The following is a 25,718-nucleotide window of genomic DNA, read 5'->3' as shown; positions in this document are numbered from 1 at the left end:
CCCCACCCCCCATTGCTCTGGCCATATTTAGAGATGTGACTCTTGGCACATCTCAGAAACAGCCTCCCCCCGGGGGCTCAACAGGGTCGATGTGGTCTGATGAATCACAACACAATTACAGCACTCCTCCTTAAAGGGCTGTCCAAGGAGGCTGCATGGTGGAAGGGTGTATTTCTAAAAAGAAATCCCTCTGTTAGCTTTTAGCACCACCCCCTGCCGCTAAAATCTTCTAGTTGTCCCTGCTATGCTGCAAAAAGGGTTTGGGTGTTGCAGTGAGCATGTTGTTAGCCTCTTTCCGTCGGTGTCTGTCACGCTATCTCAGGGCGCGCATCAGAGAGCCTGTACATGTGCACTAATCTGCCTTTTTTTAACCACCAAGCTCCTCAATTATTCAGGAGCAGTGTGGAGTCAAACATTCCCATTTAAAGATCTAACACTTGTTTGACCAGCTGAATGTCCGATAGTCGTGTAGAGACAGACAGGCCAGATGGCTGGGTGAGGAGGCGAGGAGGACGCACACTAAACACTTTCAGGCTCTAGACACACCAACAACAACAACAAAAAGTCTGTTTGCAAAAGACTATTAACCAATTTTAATCCAGAAAAGCCAAATAGACTTTAAAGCAATATTCTACTTTCCACCTACAACTCATTTAGAAGTCACTTTGGTTTGTATTCCTGACTCACACAACATAAACCCTTAAAAGATTCTGCCAAACCCTGGATCAACTCCAATGTTGATTTTTACAATGTGTTGAAATCAATGGCTGCCTTGAAGGTTGGCGATTTATCCAATATTTAGTTGGCAGTGTGTTGTAGTTCCTCAAAATAAAGTTGTTGCAATGTTACATTACATCTCTTCTCATAAAAGCGCCATCTCACATTATCACAGTGCTCATCAGTCCCCTGATCCATCACATCCTCGTCCCCCTCCTGCACCTCTTCTTTCTTTTCATTTGACCTATCCTTCACCAAGGCCCAGTGTAATCCCATTGAGTTGAGGCAAAACAGAGTTTTAGGGGGAAGGAGAGAGGAGGGGAGGAGAGGGAGAGAGGGAGGTCAAGGAAAAATGCTCTATAATCCAAAGGTCACAGACTTGATCCTGCAGCTACAGCTGTGTATTTGACAGTCTTGAATGGCACACAAGGAACTCTGGATATTTTTTTTCCATTCACAACATTCACTCTTGAAATTTGGATTCTTCATAGTTTTCAGTCAAAGCAGCAACACTGTGATCTTTAGCACTGTGGTTTCAGCGGACATTCAGATGAAAAACAGCAAACGACCCTGTGTTACAACCACACAAGGGGCTGTGTTGGTGAGGGCTTGTGGCTTCAGTTACCAACGAGACGTGAAACCTCATTCCACAAAGTCCAGTTTTCAAAGTAACGGATCCTTGAAAGAGTTCATAATGTTGCACTTGTTTGTGCATGTTCTTTGTTTTAAGTTATTTGCAAAGAAAAAACATAGTTTCAGGCTAAATCTACATAAGCTTTCTACATGGGTTTAAAAATGAATATCTTTTGTTACATCCATGCCTTGCATACACACATGTAGTAGTGTAGATGTGGTCTGAGAGAGACGTTCAAACCATGCCTGCATGTAAGGAAGAAATAATGTAACATGCACTCTTAATCAAGTGGTTTACTCATTTGTCCGTCCTTACATTCCCTGTATACAGCATTTGTGAGAAACTAGTTTGTTAAAGCTCTTCATGGGGGAGATGAGTGGAGGTGGACGACGGGGGGGAGAGTGGGGGTGAGTGGAGATGTCGATCCTGCATTTGAACTTAACCTGGCTGTGGCCCGGGAAAGACGCAGCAATTAGCACCAGGGATCAGCTTCAAAAGGCACAGCGCAGTGTGAAGCTGGTCTAATTAGTCATATGAACGGAGGCAACAGACCGACCACTGCATGCCTCAAGCTCTGGAGGGGTGTGTGTGTGTGTGTGTGTGTGTGTGTGTGTGTGTGTGTGTGTGGGTGTGCGTGTGTGTGTGTGTGGACTCTGGTCACCAGCCGGTGAATAAGAGGCTACGTTGGTGAAGACATGCTTCAGATCAAAGCTTTGTCATGTCCGCTAATGTGTGATCTGATATGATTTGCTTTTGAAATAAAAGGAAAACATCACCACTGCTTCTCTGCATGAAGATTGTTGCATTGGCATTCAACAATGTTGTAGTGGATCCCATTAAAAGCAAGATACCAGAAACTATCTTAACGTTTGAGATATATAAAAGGTATAAACCTGTCAAATCCGTCAATACATCAGAAATCATGTTCACTGTGAGACAGATTTTAGAGCATGTTCACACTAAGAAGGCTAAGAAAGCACTGATTTTTTACTTTTTATCAGAAGTGTTTAAAACACAAGCATGCCAAATCACATTACATGTGTTGTTACGGATCTGTACTTGTGTTTTCTGTAAATTATCTAAAAGTATTTACCACAGCAGAAGAGAGAACCAGGCCTTTATTTGGACCTTTATTATAGTTATAATAAATATTATTGACAGAAAGCAAAAACGCCACTTTTTTTTTTTTTTTATTACTACTCATATTTACTTTTTTACAGTGTCAGCACCCTCTAGTGGCCGTAGTAGTTTAAACGGGAGCAAAGAGCAACAGTTACTGGTGACCAAGTATGAGAGTGGGGAAAAACGGTACACGTAGAGCTACGTCACAGTCCCTGTAATCTTGCTTTGCCAGACCTTCCTCTGCAGCACCGCGAAGAAGGGTCCGGCTAGTCCACACAGCATTCCGGGACGGGAGAAAAACGTGCTTTGGTTGATTGGCATTTCTGTAAATCAATGACAATCATCTTGGCCGGTGCTAAGCGCCAAACAGAGCAGTGGTGCCGCAGCAAAATAGCCTCGGGAAGTTGTTTTTTTTAACTTTTTTTGGTGAAACGTGTACATTTAAAAGTTGTAGTCGTGCAACAGAAAACTCAGAATGGACAGACAGTCTAGCTAGCTGTCTGGATTAACTCTGCAGAGATCTGAAGACCAGTTAACCACAGTCCTCAGAAATCCACCGGAGTTTAGAACGGCAATACAAAGAAAGCCCAAGGTAACAGACATCCGGCGAAATTTCTAACGGCACATGAGCATTCCCGGAGGTGGAACGTCATGGATGTAGACTACTGTATATTCCCCATCATGTGCCTAACCATAAGTAAAGTAACATCTGATTTTAGCCTAAAGCATGATCTTAACCAAACTGCGACCATTTACAACATTAGCAACGTGTTTAAAACCGCAACATACGTAACAACAAATACATTTTCTGGTTTAGATATGAGTTCGCATTTCCGGCCGCTGCTGGGGTTCTAGTTTATAAAATGGGTCGTATGTGGGGTAGGAATACAAAACGGATATCCTCTTATGGTTTGGAAGAAATGCAATTCTTCGTCCATGTTTACCTTTCGGGAGAGTGAATACAAGTATATTCACACTGACATCTAAAACATCTTAACACACTCTAGTAGAAAACCACATACAAGTATGAATCTGAAAACTAGTAAAATATGGGACCTTTTTTCACAGAATTTTGTTGCAATGCGTCCAATAGTTGTTTAAGATATTTAAGCCTGGGCCAACCAGCAACAGATGGACATTTCCATTGCAGGCATTAGCCGCTAGTGTGGCTAAGATTATACCGTAGTCATGAATCTCTTTTCTCAGATACCACTCCTCTGTGGCCCCGTTAGCCCCGCAGGTGAACGCCGACATGTAATATGCACAAGTATCTGTGATAATGGGGATTTACATTGACAAAACCAACCTATGCACATATATTAAATGTGTTCCTGTAGGCAAATAGTCACCCCTGGTGCCTGCTCTGTAATCTGGTAAAAAATCGTCAGGGAGTTGAAAAGGGTCGGGTCACAACAACAGCCATTTCATTACTGTGGCTCAAATGTCCCAGGATGCAATTCAATCATGGGGCGATTATTTTTCCTCAGATTCCACTCTGCGGGGAATTGGCTGTCGTTTGTTGCTGACCTTTTCACGCCGCGGCCATTTATCCCGAAGAATAATTGTTCCAATGGTTTCGTCGTCATATCCCTGAGTGCTGCAGGTTGTACTGTGGTGAGCCGTCACACATCCTGTTATCTTCTGCTGCTGAGAAATACTGGTGTGTGGCAGGAAGAGCAGCACACACTGCAAAATGCAGATCTAATGTAACAAGTCCTTTAACCCACTTAGACTGAAAACAGAACAACCGAAGAGATCGCTTAGTTTTTCCAACATGAATCATTTTTTCCAGGAATTTTGTTTTTAATCGAGTGTTATGGTTTTAATCATACCAAGACTTAAATGGCCTGTTTAAATAGACATGTTATCCAGGTAGTACATACATTTCAGCCACATCACCCTGGGAGAGTGAGCCACTGCAAAATCTGCCTGAACAAGTTAATATTTCATCATTTTTAATGAGCTGCATGAAATAACTTCACCTGCTTTGGATGTAATTAAAGGGAACTACTAGAACTGTTGGGTCTTTGTAAATTATTGATTGTGGTCTGGACCTACTCCATCTGTAAAGTGTCTTGAGATAACCCTTGTTGTAAATTAATTCTACAAATAAAATTGAATTGAACTTAATCTGTTTCAGGAATTTCCTTGATGCTGGAGTCTTTTTGATCCTGACATTAGTGGAATCATCTGCCTCCATCTGCGACATTTATTAATAGTAGTGCTGTTAGTTAATGCGTTAACTGTTTTGGAGTCAGCCCGCTGTGGTTAATGATTAGTCAACCACCAAAATAGAAAACCCATGCATCCTCCAAAATCAGTTTAATCTGTGTGTCTCATCCTATTGAGCTGTGAGAGGCACCCACACTGACCGCCATCTGTTTCCCCCAGTTCACTTTCAGGCCGGCTGTTTCTTTAAGGCTGCACCGGCCCCTCAAAGTGTGAATAATATTCAGTAAGGAGTAACGCTTAAGTGGGAAAGCTTTTAGCACATTATCCACTGGCAATTGCAAACGTAATCTAATTTGCCAGCACAGGTCTCTTATTAAATATCTGCAGCAGCAGGATTTGCATTCAGGAGTCTCCTAATGGGTTTAGCTGCTCCGCCGGGCTCTGGCTCGGTGTTTATGTGAGCCTCCATCTCACAGAGAGGAGAGACAGTGACATTGAAGAGAGGTGATTCTGTTCACCTCACACGCACACACACACGCACACACAAACACACACACGGTAACACTCTACCCACACAGTAATACACACCGTATCACACACACACATTAACACACAGTAACACACACACACACAGTAACACACAAATACATTAACACACACACAGTAACAAACACACACTCACAATGACATCTTTACAAAAATCTGAAGTCAGCGCTTTGGAAACATGATGCCTTCAGGTGCTCCTCGTAAGCTTCTTCTTCTTTCTCTGAATCAATTGATAAATCAGTTTTATTAACTGTAAAAACAACAGTGAACTGTTAAATCTGTCATTTAGTTTCAGTACACTCACATTAAAACACACACTCATGTAGGTCATATTACAGTTAAGCATTTTACAGTCAAATACACACTGATTTGTAGCCGATTAACATGTGTTTCTTTGAACTATTTGTATTTGTTTACAATTTACAGAAACACTTGACATTGTATGTTGTGGGTGAGTGTTGCTTGTTTTACACATATACATACATAAAAATATATATATATACACACACATATATGTAAATATTTATGCACTTGCCTTTTTTCCCCTTTGTATGTACATAATAGCTCATCTCCCGGAGGAGCCCCCACAAAATGTTACAACCCAAAGTAGTCTAGGGGTGCAGGACGCAAACAGTTTAATAAACTCGGGACAGAAAGCAAATGTTTAAATAAGGCAAATTTATTGTGCCCGCACAACAAGAGGCAACTTAAAACAATCTTCCAAAGGAAGACGAACATAGGCACAGGTATCACAAGTTCAGCCCAGAGCAGGTCTCTACGCAGGCTTCCACAGAAGCCTCTCTTCTGCACACAGCCATGCTGCCCTCTCTTCAGCTGTGGGGCACTGATCAGCTGATCAGCCTCAGCTGTTGGCCTGTCCTCAGGAGCACACACCTGCAGAGAATCACACACACCTGCAGAGAATACACAAAGCACAACGCGGCACGTGACAGGGATATTTCAGCTTCACTTTTGTAGGCTACAGTGGGAGAAAGTGGGGACGAGTCGGCCATCTTTTTAGTCTAGCCACACAACCAAGTAGCTTTATGTAGTAGTTTATACCTAAACGGGTTTTGTACTGCAGGGATTGCACAGACGGACTGGTCGTTTGTGTTGCTGGACATTCCTAAAACATAGAAAAAAATCTTGAAATATTGTATGATTCATATGACAAAAAGTGTATGAGATTGTTTGTTTTGTTCAGCTTGTTTGTCGTTAGCAGCATGTCTATTTCTATATTTATGTAAATTAGAGGTAGATTAAAGAAACTAAAAAGAAAACGCAGTCCAATACACATACTTGTCCCTGATTCTGATTATCTGATTGGCTGTTGTTAACCAAACCATGAATGTCGTGTTGAGGAAGAAAAAACATTTTAAAGATTAATTTGCTTTAGGCGACGCCTAGACAGGATTCACACCATAGGGTAAAACCCAACATCAAGTCTAAAGCAAAGGGAAAAAAAGATTTAATTAATTCCTCTTGAAAGCTTTCTTTTTGATATAAAATTGAATGAGTAACTAAAGACAGTGAAAACTGATAACAGCCGGGGAAACCTACAACAAAGACTGCTGGTTGGTCTGTTGTCACCATTTAAACCAAGCAGGCTGGTGCTGTTTATTACTATAAAAACAATGGGCATTTCCTTTGTGTGTGTGTGTGTGTGTGTGTGTGTGTGTGTGTGTGTGTGTGTGTGTGTGTTAGAAAAAGAAAGAGTGAAAGATTAGGGCTCACTGGTGTGTGTCACAGAACGGATTAACCCAAGACTGTTGCTCCTTCACTCTATAAGGTGTGTGTGTGTGTGTGTGTGTGTGTGTGTGTACGCGTGCATGTGTGTTGTAAAGGCATTTCTCACACACTTCACACCACATGATGAGGACTAAAAGCAGAATCACTGTTACCTTATTGAGACATTATTATTTTAAAACAACAAAGTTGGAAACCCTCTGTGCTATGGGACAAAACAGTGTAAAATACATAGCACAACTGGGAATTGTGAAGTATTTTCTCCCTGAGTGTTAACATCAACAATACTCTCAAAAGAGCAAGCACAAGGCAAAAAAACAGTCCTACACTTGACATGGTGTGTTGATGCGGTTGTTCTGTAAGTTGTGCTGTTGGTGTGTTGTATTTTGATGCATTTGAAAGATTTTCAGAAGTAACAGAAAGCATACTTTCCATCACTTGTACTTTTTATTAGATAAACAGCGCCTTACATTTATGTCTGAGAGAGGTCCCAGAGGGGCCTTGATGCCTGATTGTATCTGAAATGAGTCTACATAACAAATTGCAAATTTCAACCCAATAGGGATAGGGGGAAAAGTATTGCGATATTTTCAGTGGCAATACTGTATGGATACACAGGCAGCAAGTATGGATCTTTTATCATACATGTGAGGGTCAGTTTGTCAGTTTGACAATCCCATTTTGCAGCATCAAAATGAAAGTATATGAACAAACAGAGGAATGTATCATTTTTGATAAAACAGATGTTGACAAATGAAAAATTAGAATCAATTAGAAAAATGATTTGAAATTGGAAAAAGGTTATATATTGCAATTCGTTGCAGAATATTCAATCAATATTTTTAAAATTGCAATAATATCGTATCTTGGCATAAGTATCGTGATGATATCGTACCGGGAGGCGTCTGGGGATCCCCCCCCCCTACAACCCAATAACAAAACAAATATGACTACCATATATTACATCATCATTATGAGTAAGTGGCTGTAGTGATCTAAATGTAATCGCAGAGCTCAGTCTACACAGGGACCCTGAGGAATCCCAACTCTCATTTACAGTGACAAGCTGCAGGAACTAAATAAACTCTGATGTGAACCTGTTGTCTGTAAGACTGTACATTTTCTACGTGTGTTTAGTGGAAAAGTGGAAAAGCTCAATAGTGTGTGTGTTTTTATATTTGAAGACCTTATTGATGTCAAGGTGAAAGTGTTGCTGGTGTGCTCTGATTGTGGGGACATCGTTAATAAAGTGAGTACAAGTGATGGGAAGTGTGTTCGATTCTAATTTAAAAATGTTGATTATACTCGCCAATAGGGAAATTGAAAAGTGTTCACACCTCATGTACTTTTATGTAAAATCTAAACTATTACAGACATGGTGACAGTGTTGCTGTGTAACTGTGCACGTCAGTACTGAACTCTATATTGCTCCTGATGTGTGTTAGGAATAAAATGTCAATGTAATATACCTTTACAATATAACACCAGAAGCATACAGGAAGAGAAAAAGTCTTAAGTACAGTGTTAAAAATAAAGACAAAATATAAGCTTTACTTACATTAGAGCCTATTTATTACAGAAACTATTGAATGACATTATAGAAAATGAAAGAAAAGAAAATGTTGGAAACAGGGGAGGGGAGGACATAAAGATAACGTGTATATTATATATTATTAGTCTGCCCCTAACAAAATGAAAACATGTATGAAGCTGTCTTCATCGCCTTCCTGCTGCCATTCATTATCAAATAGCACCATCTTGGGCAAACGTGTCTGCTGTTGACATCCTGGGTTTGTGGTTCCCAATATGTGGTCTGGGGGCCCTCCAGGGGTCCATGAGAGGGCTCCAAACACAAAGTAAATTTCACTTTTAATTTCCCTCCTTTATATTGTGCAACGAGTGGAACGAGTTATATTTTCCTCACCAGATGGGTGTCATTTCCCATTTTCACTGCAGACAGTCATAAATAAATCTCACATATGATTGAGACCACACACACTAAGTCTTTGGAAATATATATATACGTTTTTTTTTTTAAGTCCGTGACAGCTCTAGGTTTAATCATTGGCTGCTCGGTATCAGAGCTGCTGTGGGACAGTGGGAGTGTGACGTGGAAGCAGAGGCAGTGATTGGAGCGCAGAGGGGAATTATAAGGGGAGGGGGAATCGGACTGGAGCTTCCCAAAGAGCAGCCGGCCTCAGATCTGGCACCGCAGGACAGTCAGTCCGCCTCCTTCGCCCTTCAACATGCAGCCAACAAGACTTACAACTCGGCAGTGACAAGTGTTTCCAAAGTGGCGAGTCCTGCCCCGTTTCAGCGAGCAGACCGTGCGCAAAGAGCGAAATCGAGGACAAACTGCGTCTTTTTCTTTTCGCCTTTTTCCTGGAGCCAAAATCAGGCGGAGTTGAGCAATTCTGCAGGATTTCTTATTATTGTTATTATTATTATAATTATAATTATTATTATTTAAAGGGGACTATTTTGGTCAAAGCCTTTTCACCGACATGGAGTATACGTCATCCCCGAAACCGCAGCTGTCATCCAGGGCGAACGCTTTCTCCATAGCCGCCCTGATGTCCAGTGGGAAGCCCAACAAGGACAAGGAGACGGAGGAGAACACCATCAAGCCTCTCGGTAAGGATGGAGGAGGGCCGGACTACTGGGACATTAAGTAGAAAAGTTATTCGATTGGTTTGATTCAGGTGAATTGGTGCGTAAGATTACACATGTTAAAGTTGTTTTACGCAAAGTCCCTGGAGGCTAATGTGGGAGTTAGGTGAGGAAACTACAACAGCTGAGAAAAAATAGATAGAACTTGAATAAATAGTCTACAGTACAATACGAGTGTTACATGCTGAGAACACCAAAATAGGAAAATGAATCGGGATGAATTCTGTCATATGACCGGGAGGTAAAACGCGAATGATGCTTCAGAATATACAGGTAGGTTAAATAAGAAAATAAAGCAAATAAGGTGAGAGAGAACATCGTTACATCACCATAATTCCCCAAATAAATTAAAAACAACAGGTTATTATTATTATTATTATGTTATTACCACTGAGAAATTGTTTATATTTAAGGAAATCACACTCTATTTTCCATGATGATAAATGTGATTAAAAACACAAAACGGTTGTAATTGAAAGATTGAGAAGTGACTGAGGTGCTTGATTGACACAGTGACGTGTCAGTGTGTCAACTGGGAATATCCACATTTTATGTTCAGTCTCGTGAGCGACTCGTGTTTTATTTGAAGCTTTCATAACGCAAAGTGTTTCAGCCTCAGTCCCAGAAATCCCCTCAACATGGGAAGCTGCACCAATTTGAATTTGTTTGAGGAAAAAAAAAGAATACAAACCTGTCAGAACAGTCCGTGTTTTTATTTTCCTTTTTCATATTTAGAATTTCAGTGAAAATATTATTATATTATTATTATTAAGGACGAACATGTTTTATAGATTTGTAGGCCTACAAAACAAAGAGCTCAAATGTTATTCCATTTTATGTCTAATTACCATGGAGACATGGAACAGTGTTGATAATCTCGTAATAACAGGATAACAATATAAGGAAATGTTTGAATGTGTTAGCCATTTTAATAGATTGTAAATTAGGCTGCAGGCAGGCTCGCGGACTTTAACACGTATCCTATTCTTGGTGACACAGAGCTGCTGCTCTCACTGATGACAATCATTGAAAATGAAATAAAAAATATCCTCACACTTCTGTTTATTTTTCTGTTTCTGTATTATATTTTTCTTTAAAGAACAATTTGTGGAGAAATCGTCCTGCAACCAGCAGTCTCTGGCGGACCTGTCCTCCCTGGACGGACACGGGGACTTCAGCGGGAGCGCGCCCGCGGTGTGCACGGAGCCGCTCATCCCCACCAATCCCGGCATCCCCAGCGAGGAGATGGCGAAGATCTCGTGCAGCCTGGAGACCAAAGAGCTGTGGGACAAATTTCACGAGCTCGGCACCGAGATGATCATCACCAAGTCTGGAAGGTAAACGGCTGACTTGTCTTTAAATTATTCTAAATAGTGTTATTTTGTACACAGTCCCGTAGGCCTACAATATGACTTAATAATAATAAAATATAGGCTAATTAAAAATATAGGCTACGCGTAAATAACATTATACTAGATCTACAGGTTTATTAGATGTTGGTGATAACCAGAAGTGACAAATCTTATAAAAGATCATTTATTGACTTTGGGGTGCCAGTAGCTCAGTCAGCTGGTTCAAGTCCCTACAGGGACCAAAGTACGGTGGTGGACTGGTAGCTGGAGAGGTGCCAGTTCACCTCCTGGCACTGCCAAGGTGCTCTTGAGCAAGGCACCGAACCCCCAACTGCTCGGGGTGCCTTTCCATGGGCAGCCCCCCCACTCTGACATCTCTCCATTCAGTGCATGTATAGTAGCCTACTGAGTCTGTGTGTGTATTTCAGGCCTGTGTGTAATGTGTGTAATGGCAACAGAAATGTAAGTTCCCCTTGCAGGATTAATAAAGTATATAGAACATTATTATTAGGCTACATTATTATTATTAACAGACACAGTTTATGTGCAAAATCGTGTATGCTGTTATGGAAAATAAATGGGGGCAAAAAACAAGCAAAACATGTACTGTCCTCTCGTGGTGTTCAGATATAGGCCTACATCTTCAGTTTGAAGCTTAAACAGTGCATACGATGAAGAGTGGGTCCATAAAGGGCATGCGGGTTGGCCCCAGTCAGGGCAACGACTCAAACCGTGACCGGAGACACTGTGCAGAGTGCGCATGGACGGGCCGTCGCCTGATAGCTGCACCTTAATCTAATGTTTACTGGCCTCACAGTCCCGCGCACCAAGAACAAGCTGGTGGTGGCCATACAAGGCTGCACCCATGCGCCGCGGCTGGCTGGGCACTTAAACCGACAGTTTATGTTATCATATCCTGGAATATGAATGCATATGGCTAAGACCTGGTATTTGTTTCATAAGGTTAACATATGTCTGCATAACTTGGCCTACACGCGAGACATAACAGCCGGGTTGCAGCACTGATGATAACCTGGAGTCTACAGTGAAAAACAAAAAAAAAGCCTACACATGAAAGGATTTCAATTGGATCATTTAAAATAATAATAAAGTAAAACAATTACTTAATAGCCAAAGAGATTTGCCCACCATTTGAGACATGCGTGGCCTTGAAATAGCATTTAGGAAATAAAATATAGTAGGCCTATACAAATAATTATTAAGAAAAATAGGAACATCCCAAAAAATGTTTAGGCCTAGGCTATAGATTTTTCTTTTGGTTTCTGGTCAGAATTTTCTTTTCTGAGAGGGGGGATTGGATAAATATATAGGCTATATTTATATGTATAGTAGCCTATATATTGTGTGTGTGTGTAGCCTATATATTGTGTGTGTGTAGCCTATATATTGTGTGTGTAGCCTATATATATATATATATATATATATATATATATATATATATATATATATATATATATATATATATATATATATATATATTGTGTGTATAGGCCTACATTCATACACAATGTAGGCCTATAGTGTATATAGATATATAGTATATGTATGAATAGCCTCATAACGGTTTTATTTGATTCTGCCATAAAGCCATAGGCTATATAACACGATTCTACAATTATGAATATTAGACTATTATTAAGCCTTATATTATTATAAATGTTAAAACGGGCTCAAAATAATATCTATCACTTGTCCATCAGGAGGATGTTTCCCACCATCAGGGTCTCTTTCTCCGGGGTGGACCAGGACTCCAAGTACATCGTGTTGATGGACATCGTCCCGGTAGACAACAAGCGGTACCGGTACGCCTACCACCGCTCCTCCTGGCTGGTGGCCGGGAAGGCCGACCCTCCTCTGCCCGCCAGGTAGCCTACAGAGACTCGGCCTGCACACCTGTCAGAGCCCTCCTGGACACAAAACACTCCGTAAATCCTTAGTGAGGGGGCCGTGAAAAGCTATAGGCCTAGTCTAGATGTTGTGGTTGCTCATGGTTTAAACACCGTGGGCTTACAGGTGACAGGAAGTTAGGCTTGAAGTCTTTAAAGGTTTTTTTTTTTCAAACAGTCAACGGTAATAAATTGAGAAAAAAAAATCGTAAACCTCCAAATTTGAAGGATAATGAATCCATACAGCCATAATTTGAAGGCTAACTGTTGTGAAAAAGTGACAGGCTTAGGCTATAGCCTAGCCCTTCAGGATGTATATAGGCCCTATATATATTTTTTATTTTAATCGAACATCATCCGTGAAGAGCAGTGCGAGGCCACCACCGTGATGGAGACCGCTGCAGTAGGCTAATTGAATCTTCATCAGGAAGCATCTGGGAACATTCATGCCATGCTGACTGATGTCATAAAAATGTCAATTCAAAGAATGGGCCAGCTGAAACCCTATTCTTAGCATTATGATCACTGTGCCATGCACCCGTGTCCTCTGTATTTTTTTTCTTGAAAATGTGGGGGGTTTAGCTAAGGGAAGATTTTTTTAAGGCTAAGACATGACGGGTAGCATCTTTAACGGGCTGATTTCAGCATTTAAGACTTAATAGGCCTACACTCAAATTTGATCCGTAGCCCGGCAAACTATAGGCCTAAATTAAAAGGAGTCACTGTTTGTCATTAAACGTGTTCTTCCTGCCTTTATGCTGGCAAACAAAATAATCAAGACTTGTTTTTTGTGTCCGCGTGAACTCATAAAGAGTCTCCTTAGTAGCCCAGGCCTATTTCTTGAATCCTGATCTGCATTCATGCAGCCATAGTCTACACTTCAATTCCGAGCATAAAGGTCCAAACATCCTCAATTAGCTAAATCAAACACATGTGTTGGGGAAAAGTGTGGAGTAGCCTAACATAGATCAGATAGCCTAGAGTTCTTTATTTTTAGTGTTCCATTTTAATCCCTACACGCAGCGGACACAAAGACTTTTCTTTATGAATTAAATGCGTTAGTGAGAAAACTGTTTGCCTTTAAATAAATATATTGCATTTCGATTTAATTGTAGGCCTAGTCTCCAATATTAAAACACCCTAAAAAAAAATGCACCATGATATTTACCCGTTATTTTATGGAGAGATAGAACGTGGTTGCTGAGCGACTTTTCATTTTCCATTTCGCTCTGTCCACCGCTGTGCGTTGATTGGGTATCGAACGTTCTCTTCGAACGCCTCTTAGCCAATCACAGCTGAGGATGTGATCCATCGTTCTTCTTTTTCTTCTCGTGCAGGTTGTACGTGCACCCGGACTCACCTTTCACTGGAGAGCAGCTCATGAAGCAAATGGTTTCCTTCGAGAAGGTCAAACTGACGAACAACGAATTGGACCAGCACGGACATGTGAGCACTTTATTCCTCTTTAGTCTCTAGAAATAAAAAAAATAAAAACACGTAGGCCTATTATTAACCGACGTTATCAGTAACATATGTTTACATAGACTTTACTTTTACATAACACTGTTAAAATAGGCTAGCCTACTAGCTAGCTAGCTAGTTAGGCCTACAATTCAGTCTATAACTTAACGTTATGGCTTGGCTAACGTTACCACAAAGGTAATTGGCTTGTGCCTTCGAACAGTTTTACATTTTAAACTGCAGCTTAAACGATAAGACACATTTTAAATGTGTGTGCATGAATTTGTATCCGGATTTGTTAACGTTAAACAAGTCTGGATATCGACCACATTACACGTGAAAATATTAAAAAAGTTGATTTTACAGAAATATGTTGCAGTAAGTAGGCTAGGCTAAGTCATATGACATAGCTGGCTTTTCTCTCCGTCAGGTTCAAAGGCCGGTGTGATATTGTAATTACGCCTCAGACAAGGGCAAATTGCTCCTTTAACCCACCTTTCACTAAAGGCAAATTGCCAAGCAGAAGCAGGGAGCAGAAAAACATTTCACAACTAAAAACCCATTGAACTTGTATCCATTTATTAGCCAACAGTGAAGACACATCCTGGGAAACAAGGGAACTGTTATCTGAGACGGCGCGTGCCTACACGTTTCCCTTTTAACCAAACATAGCGTCATGACGCTACTTAGGCTACATGGAAGTGTAGGCCTACATCTCTTCATTTATTTTACAGATACATACACTACTTATTTTTTTTATTTTTTTTTATTGTTAGTAATTCCTATAGTGGATACCATAGCTTGTTTAAGTGAGATGTAGCAGGTTTTGGATATTCAAATTAAAATATAGTTTAGAAGAAAAAGTTCATTAAAGCTGCTTGTTTTAAGGAAAAATAATGTATTGATAACAAAATATATATCATGAGTAGAGGTCTTATGCATCTGTATTTTAAAGAGCAAAATTAATTTATACAAATGCAGAAATAATATTTCCCATAATGTGATGATCAGACAAACGTTTGTTTTATTGTTTGTGTAATTAACGTTGAAATTTGGAAAAATATATAATTAAATCTGTTGTGGCACGAAAATAAATTAACTGTATCCAAAATAAAAACACCCCAGAAGATACTCATATGTAAACAAGCAGTTGTATGCATGACTTATTGGACAAAAGAGAGACACTTTTTTCAATACTAAAAAAAATAATACTTTTTCTTTTTTCTAACAGAACTTTTTTTACTTCATCAAATAAAATGATTTACCTCACTGGCAAAACGCTGTATCCTTTTGAAACAACAATGTTGGTGATTTAAATACCTAGAAGGTCTGCATTATGTTGCACCTGTAGTGTTAAAAACACAACGTTGTGCATCTGTTTATTTATTAATATTTAATGTCCACTGTCAAAGATGTAGAAAGTGTTTTCTGCACTGCAGTCAGACAAAACAACTGAATAAAGGAAAACTCTGACCTGCAGCTGCTGCAGTGTTCACAACTTTATCTGTCCACACTCCCCTCTCTCTACATTCTCCTCGTTCCGCCACTGTCCTTCTACCCTCCCGTCTTTCTGCAATGCATCCTGGTCTCTCTCTGTCATGTTTCACACTCAGTTTTTAATTCTTGTCTTCTCTTTTTCTTCATCTTCGTTGGGACCTCCCATCCCTTTCAATCAGACCGCTTAGTTGTCGGATTTGAAGGCTTTCCATGTCAAAATGTTGGCAAATCAGCACAAAGTCAGAGAGCTTGAGTAAACCATGATGCATTATGCCGTGCTCAGTGTGTAGGTTCTCTAACTCACCATTTTTTACACATTTTTCTAGGTTACTGTATTCACGTCAATATTTATTTATAGGTAAATCTTTTGTTTATAATGCAGTTGTTTATTATTTTGGAGCAATTTAAGTCTTTTTATGTAGATGTTTTAAATAGATATTTATTAAATGCAAAACATATTGTCACAGTTGATTTGACTCTATATTTAAGTATATAATGCAGAACATACTGTTAGATAGATGGATAGATAGATAGATAGATATTTATTGAGCCCAAAAAATGTGAAATTACAGTGTTACAGCAGTACATAGGATAAAATATACACACATACAATATACATGAAATAATAATAATAATAATAATAAAATTAGGTAAAATATCTAACTTCGATTAATGTAAACAGGATGAAATGTCTAGTATGTTTTATATTTTTCAATAACTTAGTTTATAGAATGTCAGATGATAGTTAAAAAACCTAAATAATTTCCCAGAAATCCCATTTCCTCAAATGTCTTGAGGCAGACCCTTAAACTGAAAGAGAGACGGAGCAGGGACTCTCACACTAAATATATTGTATAAAATAAAATTGCATATTAAACTGGGCCTACAATGTACAATGTAGGGCAGTCTAAAGCCTTGATACATTATTGCATAGAATATTTAGCTATTTAAATAGGCTAATAGTTGGCATGATTTTATAATCATGTTTAAATGTTAAACATACACACTTAGGATGGACGGTATGTGTGGATGGCTACCTTAGTGACACCTTACACATGGGCCAGTAAGCCTATTGTTAGTGGGGATATATATCTGCTAATTATATGTTAGAGTCATATTAAGATTTTAAAATTTTGGAGAAAAAGAAAGTACTATCATTTGGAGGCCCCCCGCATTGACTCCGAGGACCCCCTAGGGGTCCCGGACTCTCTATTGAAGATCCCTGGCTTAAGACATTTGAATTACAATGAAATATAACCAAATCACTTCATTGTTTCATTACCAAGAAGTGGCGGGGTACTTTTCTACGTACATCAGCACCTGCCTGAGCCTGATGTGTTAACACTGGGCAGACTGCCTGTTGGTTGCCCCTGGCAGTCTGACTGTTGCCCCCTTACTCTTCCCATTGACTGGCATTGATTCCAGCTCTGCTTGTCCTTCTGCAGATCATCCTCAACTCCATGCACAAGTACCAGCCGCGGGTCCACATCATCAAGAAGAAGGACCACACCGCCTCGCTGCTCAACCTCAAGTCTGAGGAGTTCCGCACCTTCGTCTTCGTTGAGACCGTCTTCACCGCCGTCACGGCCTATCAGAACCAGCTGGTGAGTGATAGACCGGCTGACTGGGACCAGTGGGGCTCATAGACCACGTGTTCTCTTCTTTGGTTTGGCCGTTGGTTTCCAGTGGAATTTCTAAAACAATAAAAAAGCTACACGCACCATTTGGGAGCTTTTCTGAAGAAAGATTTACACTTTTCTCTCCTGCTGTGTCTCCTAGATCACTAAACTGAAGATTGACAGCAACCCGTTCGCCAAAGGTTTCCGGGACTCGTCGCGGCTGACCGACATGGAGAGGTACAGGGGATTCTGGGTCCTGCACTGTTTGTTTACCATTGGGTTATTCACGGTGAACAATGAAAAAATGTGTAGAATGAATCTTTTTGTTCTTATTCTGCCTTCTTTCTTCATTCTTCCTTGTTTCTATATTTCCTTCATTTCTTTGCTTCTTCATCTTGTCTTTCTGCTCCTGCTTTCATTGTTTTCATTGTCTTTCCTTTTTTGGTTTCTAACGCTGTCTTTTATTCTTGTCTTCCCTTCATATCTTGGAGTTGTTTTGCTGTCTTGCTTTTTTCTGTCATTTTCTTTCTCTGCTGTCTCTTTCTTTCAATCTTTTTGTCTTATCAGTTGAATCCTTCTTTCCTCTTTATGCCTTGCCTTTTTCTGTTTTTAGTTCAATATTGTCTCTTGTCATTCCTTTCTTTCTGTCTTAATTCTGCCTTCTCTTCCTGACTTTCCTTCTTATGTTGTTGTCTTTCCTCTTTTCTTAAATCTCTTTTCTTGTCTTTCCTTCTCTCCAACTGTCCTTGGATTTCTTGTTTTTCATTACATCATCCCTGTTCTTCTCATTTTCCCTTGGTGTAGTTGCTGCCTTTTTCTTTCATTCTTTCCTTTGTTGTTTCTTTCTTTACCCCATACTATAGTTTTGTACCATATTGTGCATGATGCAAATGCCACAAACAATCACACACACACACACACACACACACACACGCACACACACTTACAGTTACAAATCCCCGTCCAAAGGATTTTTAATGGCACTGCTAAAACACACTTCTCGTAATTCCTGATTGTGACACTCCGGACAAAATCAGCTGACAAAATCAAACCATCTGCCCATTTCCCTCAATCAAACATCCCAAACCAGAGATGTCCGAAACACAGCCAGACACCCCCTCCTCCTTCTTCTTCTCTGTCTTTCTCTTTTTGAGGGCTGTGAATTAGACCTGATCAATTGATCTTCGGGGAGCTGCAGAAATCACATTAGTCTGGAGTCGGCCACTGCACTAAAACACACAGTAATTCAATTGGCTGCAGTGACTGATTGAAACCAGCAAGGCCCACATACCCACCCGCTCCCTCCCCTCGCCTCCTCCTCCCATGCATTGTGGGAGCTTGCTGCGGCCTCTGTGCCGGAGGGGCCCAACGCTGATAAAAACACACACATTTGTACTCCTCTGCTGACAGATATTGCACTTTCCTAACTTAATTGGAAGGGGCGGGGGCTGCAGAAGGGGGGCTGCTAATGTGGACGCATTGGCTCTCATGAAGCAGACCACTTGCCTTTCTACCCACCGTCACACACACACACACACAAACACATGCTCACTACCTCCCCCAACAATTTGTGTCACTGTGTTTGAGAAGTGCTTTCTGACAAGACTCAAATGAGCTAATGCACTTTGTGGGATGGTCAACATACACACAAACACTAATATACACACTAACGCCAAAATCTACGTGCACAGTCTATACAAACATGATGAAACAACTACTCAGAGTGGAAACACATTTTCAGACATGTAAACAACAATATTACATGCATGTATGGAAACATGCATACAGAGCATAGTCAGAAAAAAGACTGCATTATTAATGAGTGAGGCTTTGTAGGCTGACACAGTTCTGGATCATTTTCATTTTTTTTCACATTGCAAAGTTCAAACGAGAATATTTGTCTCACCAAATATTGTTTGTTTTCATATTGGGGTGCAACTCTAAAATAGAAAAAAAGAGATTTATTTTGGGGCTCTCTCTTCGGCTTTTGCTGCAGGGAAAGTGTTGAGAATCTGATCCACAAGCACTCGTACGCCCGGTCACCAATCCGAACCTACGCTGGCGACGACGAGAACCTGAGCGAGGACGGACACACCGCACACACCAGAGGTGAGCGGCTGTCACACCCAAAACAGTCAGCACAGATACAGGAGATGAGAGGGATCCTGCAGAAATAACTAAATAAGAACTTAACGTAGGATTAGGCTGGTTTTTATTTAGTATTTTTCTTATCGTTAACAAATCACATGAAAATATCTGATGTGATCTGTTTGTCTCTCAATAATCTCTGACCTGCTGGCACTCAAGTTTCTGAATATTAGCAGCTTAATCCTTTAGTCTAAGTATGCACCACCCTAATATTTACATCTACCCCTTTTCCTGCAGGCTCGGCGTTCACCGCCTCAGACAACCTCTCCCTGAGCTCCTGGGTCACCACCACTTCAGGCTTCTCGGGCTTCCAGCACCCACAGTCCCTGTCGGCCATGGGCACCGGCGCCGCCTCCTTGCCCCACCCCATCCAGGGCTCCCTGCCCCCCTACAGCCGACTGGGCATGCCGCTGACGCCCACCGCTCTGGCTGGAACCATGCAGGGCAGTGGGCCTTCCTTCCCTTCCTTCCACATGCCCCGCTACCACCACTACTTCCAGCAGGGGCCCTATGCCGCCATCCAGGGACTCCGCCACACCTCCACGGTCATGACGCCCTTTGTATGACTCCATCATGGGGAGGAGATGGCAGATCTTTGCTCTGATTCCCAATCCAGTGCAACCAGTTATTTCTCAACTGCGCCTCATCACTCCTCATCCTGTTTGTAACTTTCCCCCTGGTCTTTGTAAATAGTTCACCTGCTGCAAGTGAGGTGAAGAGAATGTGGCGCACTGATCCAGAAAATCCCCCGAAAAAGGACTGTGACGAACTGCTGATGTGTCCGCAGGTCCTGTGATTTCTATGAACCCTTTAGTGACATGTACAAACACTTACAACCTCAAAACGAACTATAAAGCCTGATGTCAGACAATACAAGGAGCTTGTTTGATCTTGGCCCCCGGAGAACAGAAAGTGGATCCTCAACCTAAACTTATATTAACAATATTTAGAAGACCCTCTGCAGGTGTAACAGTCCCTGTAGGGACTCCACCGGGGCTTTAAAGACAGCAGGTTGCTGCGTGATCCAACAATGCATCCTAAGATAAGGATTGTTTGGAGAGACTCGTCCGATGCTACAGTATGTTGGACACCGAGGCATAGTCGGAGTCTGTGAACATTTCAGAATCTCTAACCAAATCTCAGCTTTCCTCTGCTTTCTAGAAACCAGCCACATGTACAGTTCAGACTTCACACTCTGTTGAAGATTATGTCAGAAACACGCTGGAGTGCATTGTACAAACTTGAAAATGCAACATTAACTCACTGTAGAGTGCAAAAAAATTAATCATAGGACGCATGCTGAGTGCAGTAGACAAACACGCTGGACTTTATATGGAATAATATGGGATGAATAATCTCTAATCTGCAACAGGGGTGAAGGCTCTTTGCATACTTTAAAGGCCCGGTCACACCAGTGTCCATAATGGCGAAGTTTGGCAGCAAAATTATCAAAGCTATTGCATTAAAGGTTTTATGGAATTCTGAGGAAATTCAGTTAGTTCCTGGTGTGACCGGGCTAAGAGGGATTCAACTACAAAATGTGTTCAAATCATCAGTTTTATAGTATCATATTTTAATACACTGTGTGAAACCAGCCATAAATGGTAGCCATCATACATCTCTTTCCACTGATAGGATTTTAACTCAGTGGCCATGCATTGGAATCGCTTTTATGTTCAGAAAACATTTGCAGGGTAACAGCAGTTCCAAACCACGTTTGTCTCCACGTTGTTTTCAGTCGCCGACAGCCCTCTGCAGCCTTTTAACAGTTGGTCTTTAGCAGGTGTTACCGAGCTGATTCATGGCTGCATCAGAGCGTGCCAACAGGGCATCCACACCTGGAAATAATGGCTCTCTGCAGTCTCATTTAAAACACGAGACAGGAAGAAGCTGGAAGCCGCTGGATTGGACTCACACAGCGTGTCAGGGCAGGGGCGTGAAAATGGCTCGAGGAGAGTAGAGTAGTCAGAGTAATTTATTTGAAAAATAAGAAGAAATACAAGCTACGCATGTGAGATGATGCTAGTGACAATTAATGCTGTTATTTTGAGTAAATCTTTTTATTATGTTATTATTTATATATTATGATTATATTCAAGAACTCCACAGCAAAACTCTCCATTTTATCAAGCAACTGTCTATAATTGAGTCCTAAAACCCTAGAGCTGTGTGTATCTACAGTGTATATATATATATATACAGTATATATATATATATATATATATATATATATATATATGTATATATATACACACGTGTGTGTGTCTGTCTGTCGTTCCCCCTCTCTCCCTCTTTTACATTTTTTTTTAAAACGACAACAAACTGCAGTGCAGAAATGCCAAAATAATTTAGAAACGGTTTCTATTGAAAAGTTAAAATCTTACAACTAAACCAACTACTGATTACTCTGCTGCTACTCTGAGAAAAAAAAGAAAGAAAAAAAAGCCAGAAATTCCACCATTGCACCAACGCTGCTCTGTGCAGATTTCCAACAAATGAAAGTGATAGATGAGCTGGTTTTCACGAACACTGTCCATGTCCCAGTTTGACACATTTGTACATCACATGAAGTGAAATACAGGGACACAATCTCTCTGTTCTGACCCCTTGCATATCAATAATGTGCAAGCAGTTATACTTCTTCATCGGTTGTACTTTGAACCTTCTTTTCTTTGCTTTGGAAACCAAATCTTGTTTCTTCACCAATGTGCAACCTGATCTTTGTTTTTTACAATTTATCTGAATGTTGGTTTCCATCGGTATGTAAAACACCTTTTCCCTTTTAAACCACACGCTTAGTCCCCAAAAAGCTTTCTTTCGTATGCCATAAACTACGACACCGAGCGAGATTGTGTTTTGATGATTTTTAAGTGCAATATATTTATTTTGCTCTCTGGAAATGATGTCTAATGTACTATGCCGCATCTAAAAAAAAGTTATTTGTAAACCTTGAGAAATATATATCACCACCCAAACTCTTTGAGTTCTTTTTTTCACTGACTGCCATTGTCTCTCTCAATGAATCACAGAGTCTCAGAAATAAATTAAATCATGAAAGTGTTTAATTACTATTAGAACATTTTTATAAAGGTTTCTGTGTCACCCAGCTAAAGCAGATACTGGGACATTTTCTCTTCTACTAAGCAATTCAAGGAATTCTGTATCTTCTAGTTTATTATAGTTTATTATAGATTATTTAATGAAATATTAAACACAAAGAAGCCAGAACAGAAATCCGCTGCCTAGAAGTTACCAGAGAAGACTTTAATGTTCTGTGTCCAAAGTTTAATTGGGATTCAAAATGCTCTGAAAACGCACACAGGTGTTTTAAATTAATCTGGCTGATTAGACCTCTTCCCAGGACTCAATGGGCGAGTTTAGACTGATTGATTGATTGATTGATTGATTTATCGACATTTCCCGAGGTCTAATCAGCTATATAACTGAAATCAGCTGTGGGAGTGTCCTAAAGGCTTTAACCTATCACATGTCCTACAGCACCACCTAGTGCCCTGCTGTTGTAATGGCTATTACCCAAATTATATCCATCGAGGAACATTTTACAAGTAAAGCCTCCAGATGTTTTTGCATCACATCAGCAAGGATTTTGATCCGAAACTATTAAAAATGGGCCATCCGATCAATAAGTCCATGAGTCTAAATTATATATTTACCTTTACAGAACGATTCAAACAGAGCAGTCCTCTCATATGGTAAAATCCTTTACATTTTTTTTTTTACATACCTCATAAATCAACAACTAAATGACAATGCATAGAAAAAAAGGAAAAAGGTTTTAGCAAATCAAATAAAAGGAAAAGGGTCCTAAGTATTCAAATTGTCTTGGCTTTGTGTTTAAAAGGATAATGGAGGCAGCCACGCTATATATACTATATACATTCAGAATCTGCCTTTGGGGGGCAGGGGGCACATCATAGTGGAGGGTCTGTGTGTTCTCCCCCAAGGAAGTCTTGAGCATTAATGACTTCATTTCCTGTATTCGGATACACTTTTATGAACCAGTTTACGTTGGAAATAAATTTAAGCCTAAGCAAAGAGGAAAACAACAGAGGACAATTTAAGATATATCAAAAATAAAATGGAAATGGTATGTTGTTGGGTGTCATTGGGCTTTTTTAAGTGGGCATAAAGAAATCCTGGAGCTTTCTAAGTGGTTACACTGTGTATACCTGTGTGTCATGCAGACTACACCACTGCTCCTGTCTGAGCTCTGCAGGCGTTACATCCACCTCATGGGTGGTGTCCCACTATGCTCCGGGAGACAGGGGCGTAGCACAAAATTCTGGTCCCTGTAGAAAGGCATCTTCTATGGGCCCCTTCACATCCATTCATTAGCATCTTTTTGGGCCCTTCTTAGATTAGGGTCCTGGGTACCCAGTCCCCTTCCCCCAGTCCGACACCCATGCCTGGAGAGTGGATGCACTGCATGCTTTAGACTACGTTTACACGTGGCGGCTGTTTTCATAAACGGACATTTCAACCTCCCCGACTTTCAAAAATAACATTGTGCACAGCTGTCAGTTTTCAGAAAAGTGTTCATTTATAAGTACCTGTGTATACAGGCCGTCAAGAGCATGCCCAAAACAAGAAGCTCAAGCCCTTGTTAGCCAATCAGAATCCCCAAAATAAGCCTCCGTTTCCATGCAAAACGAAGATTTCAAAAATCGCCACTCTGGCTGGAGACTTTAAATAACCACGTGTAAACAGGGCCTAAAGCGTTTCCCTACTCTAACACACCTGATTCAAATGATCTGCTCGTTATCAAGCAGCTGAAGCAAGTCGAGGGCTAGATAACGAGTTAAGAATTAGAATCAGGTGTGTCAGGGTAGGGACCTAAGACGTGCAGGGCTGGACGCCGCCAACACACCGCTGGGTGCTTTTTCTTCCTCCACACACTGCAGAGGGGAGGAGGGTGGTGAGTGGACACAGCCTTCTGGGATGGGAGGAAAAGGTGCTCAGGTTTATTGGCATTTCTTTAAACCAATCACAATCGTTGTGGGCGGAGCCGCTGCAAAATAGCCTCGGGAAGGAGCTCGTTTTGGTGGAACGTGTGTACGTCCAGGGGTTGTTTTAGTCGTGCAACAGAAAACTCAGATTGGGCAGATAGTCTAGCTAGCTGTCTGGATTCACCCTGCAGAGATCTGAGGAGCAGGTAACCACAGTCCTCAGAAATCCACCAGAGTTTAGACCGCCAACACAAAGGAAGCGGAAGGAAACGGACATGGGCGAAAAGATGCATCCGACGGAATTTTCTGCGGCACCAGGGCAATCTCGTTTCTAGTTAAAACTCAAAATCTGGTGATTTTAACTGATTAAATAATTAATAACACCTAAACTTATTACAACCAAGGCCATTTTTCTGTAGTTTTTTTGATAATAATGAAAGTATAGAACAACATCAGCCTTGTTTTTGTTTAACTATAAATGTGTGCTGCAAAAGACACAATGTTAAGTAAAGATCGCGATCCTTCCTGAAAGGACTAAATGAACGATGGACTAAATTAGAACAAGAACATCTACTCAGAAACCCTGAGGAGTTGTTAAATTATGAAAGTTAACTCCGAGATGATAAATCCTAATGTTCTGCAAAGCTAATAGGTCTGCATAACAAATATCTTCAAATGGAAAAACACAAGTATTGTAGATTTACATTTTAGGCAGTTTGCCGATGCTTTTTGAGCATAAACATTACCGGCAAGCAGCAGCACTTGATGTAGATGTTTGAGTGGGTCCCAAACTGTCCATCCCCTCCTGGAAATAAAATTAAAAAACAAAGTCAGAAATTAAATCAACTCAAAACTAGAAGGGCACTCGGGGAGCTCAGTCCTCGGCCATTATAGTCTTCTCTGATATGCAAATCTGCGAGCGCGACCACTTTATATGTCTGGATGTATTTCCATTATTGTAAGAAAATATGGAAAACCTTATCACACAAGCCTGCTTACAATTAACCTTGTATGGGAGTAAGAGTTTAATTACTTGCATGATATGTGTGTGGCTTTATATTTCCATAGACACACTTTAGTACGTAAAAAAAAGTGTTGTTACAATTGTACTGTTCTACCATGTAAACACTTTCCATGACGACTGCTTTCGGTATCAAGTT

The 25,718-nt window shown here is 40.6% G+C and overlaps 1 protein-coding gene and 1 long non-coding RNA gene across 3 annotated transcripts; both read left to right on the top strand.

The window, feature by feature from the left end:
* Nucleotides 1–2,731: 2,731 nt before the first annotated feature.
* Nucleotides 2,732–24,673, top strand: LOC117945858. Its single transcript, XR_004656915.1, has 3 exons — nucleotides 2,732–2,850; nucleotides 4,346–4,348; nucleotides 24,618–24,673. It is a non-coding gene; the product is annotated as an uncharacterized LOC117945858 (long non-coding RNA).
* tbx20 (T-box transcription factor 20) lies at nucleotides 9,134–20,872 on the top strand. 2 transcript variants are annotated; one of them, XM_034873569.1, is made up of 8 exons: nucleotides 9,134–9,571; nucleotides 10,707–10,944; nucleotides 12,681–12,845; nucleotides 14,204–14,312; nucleotides 17,270–17,428; nucleotides 17,604–17,680; nucleotides 19,437–19,552; nucleotides 19,829–20,872. In XM_034873569.1, exons 1-8 carry the CDS (start codon nucleotides 9,442–9,444, stop codon nucleotides 20,155–20,157), a joined length of 1,323 nt encoding a protein of 440 aa, XP_034729460.1. In that variant the 5' UTR covers nucleotides 9,134–9,441; the 3' UTR covers nucleotides 20,158–20,872. The 2 variants fall into 2 exon arrangements, with proteins under 2 accessions (XP_034729460.1, XP_034729461.1); XM_034873570.1 differs by having other exon boundaries at nucleotides 19,440–19,552; nucleotides 19,829–20,157.
* Nucleotides 24,674–25,718: the final 1,045 nt, after the last annotated feature.

This window comes from Etheostoma cragini, chromosome 6 (genome assembly GCF_013103735.1).
Source record: "Etheostoma cragini isolate CJK2018 chromosome 6, CSU_Ecrag_1.0, whole genome shotgun sequence".
In the NCBI taxonomy this organism is placed as follows: Eukaryota; Metazoa; Chordata; class Actinopteri; order Perciformes; family Percidae; genus Etheostoma; species Etheostoma cragini.
The sequence above is the reverse complement of the archived record's forward strand: the minus strand, read 5'-3'. Positions and strand labels throughout refer to the sequence as shown.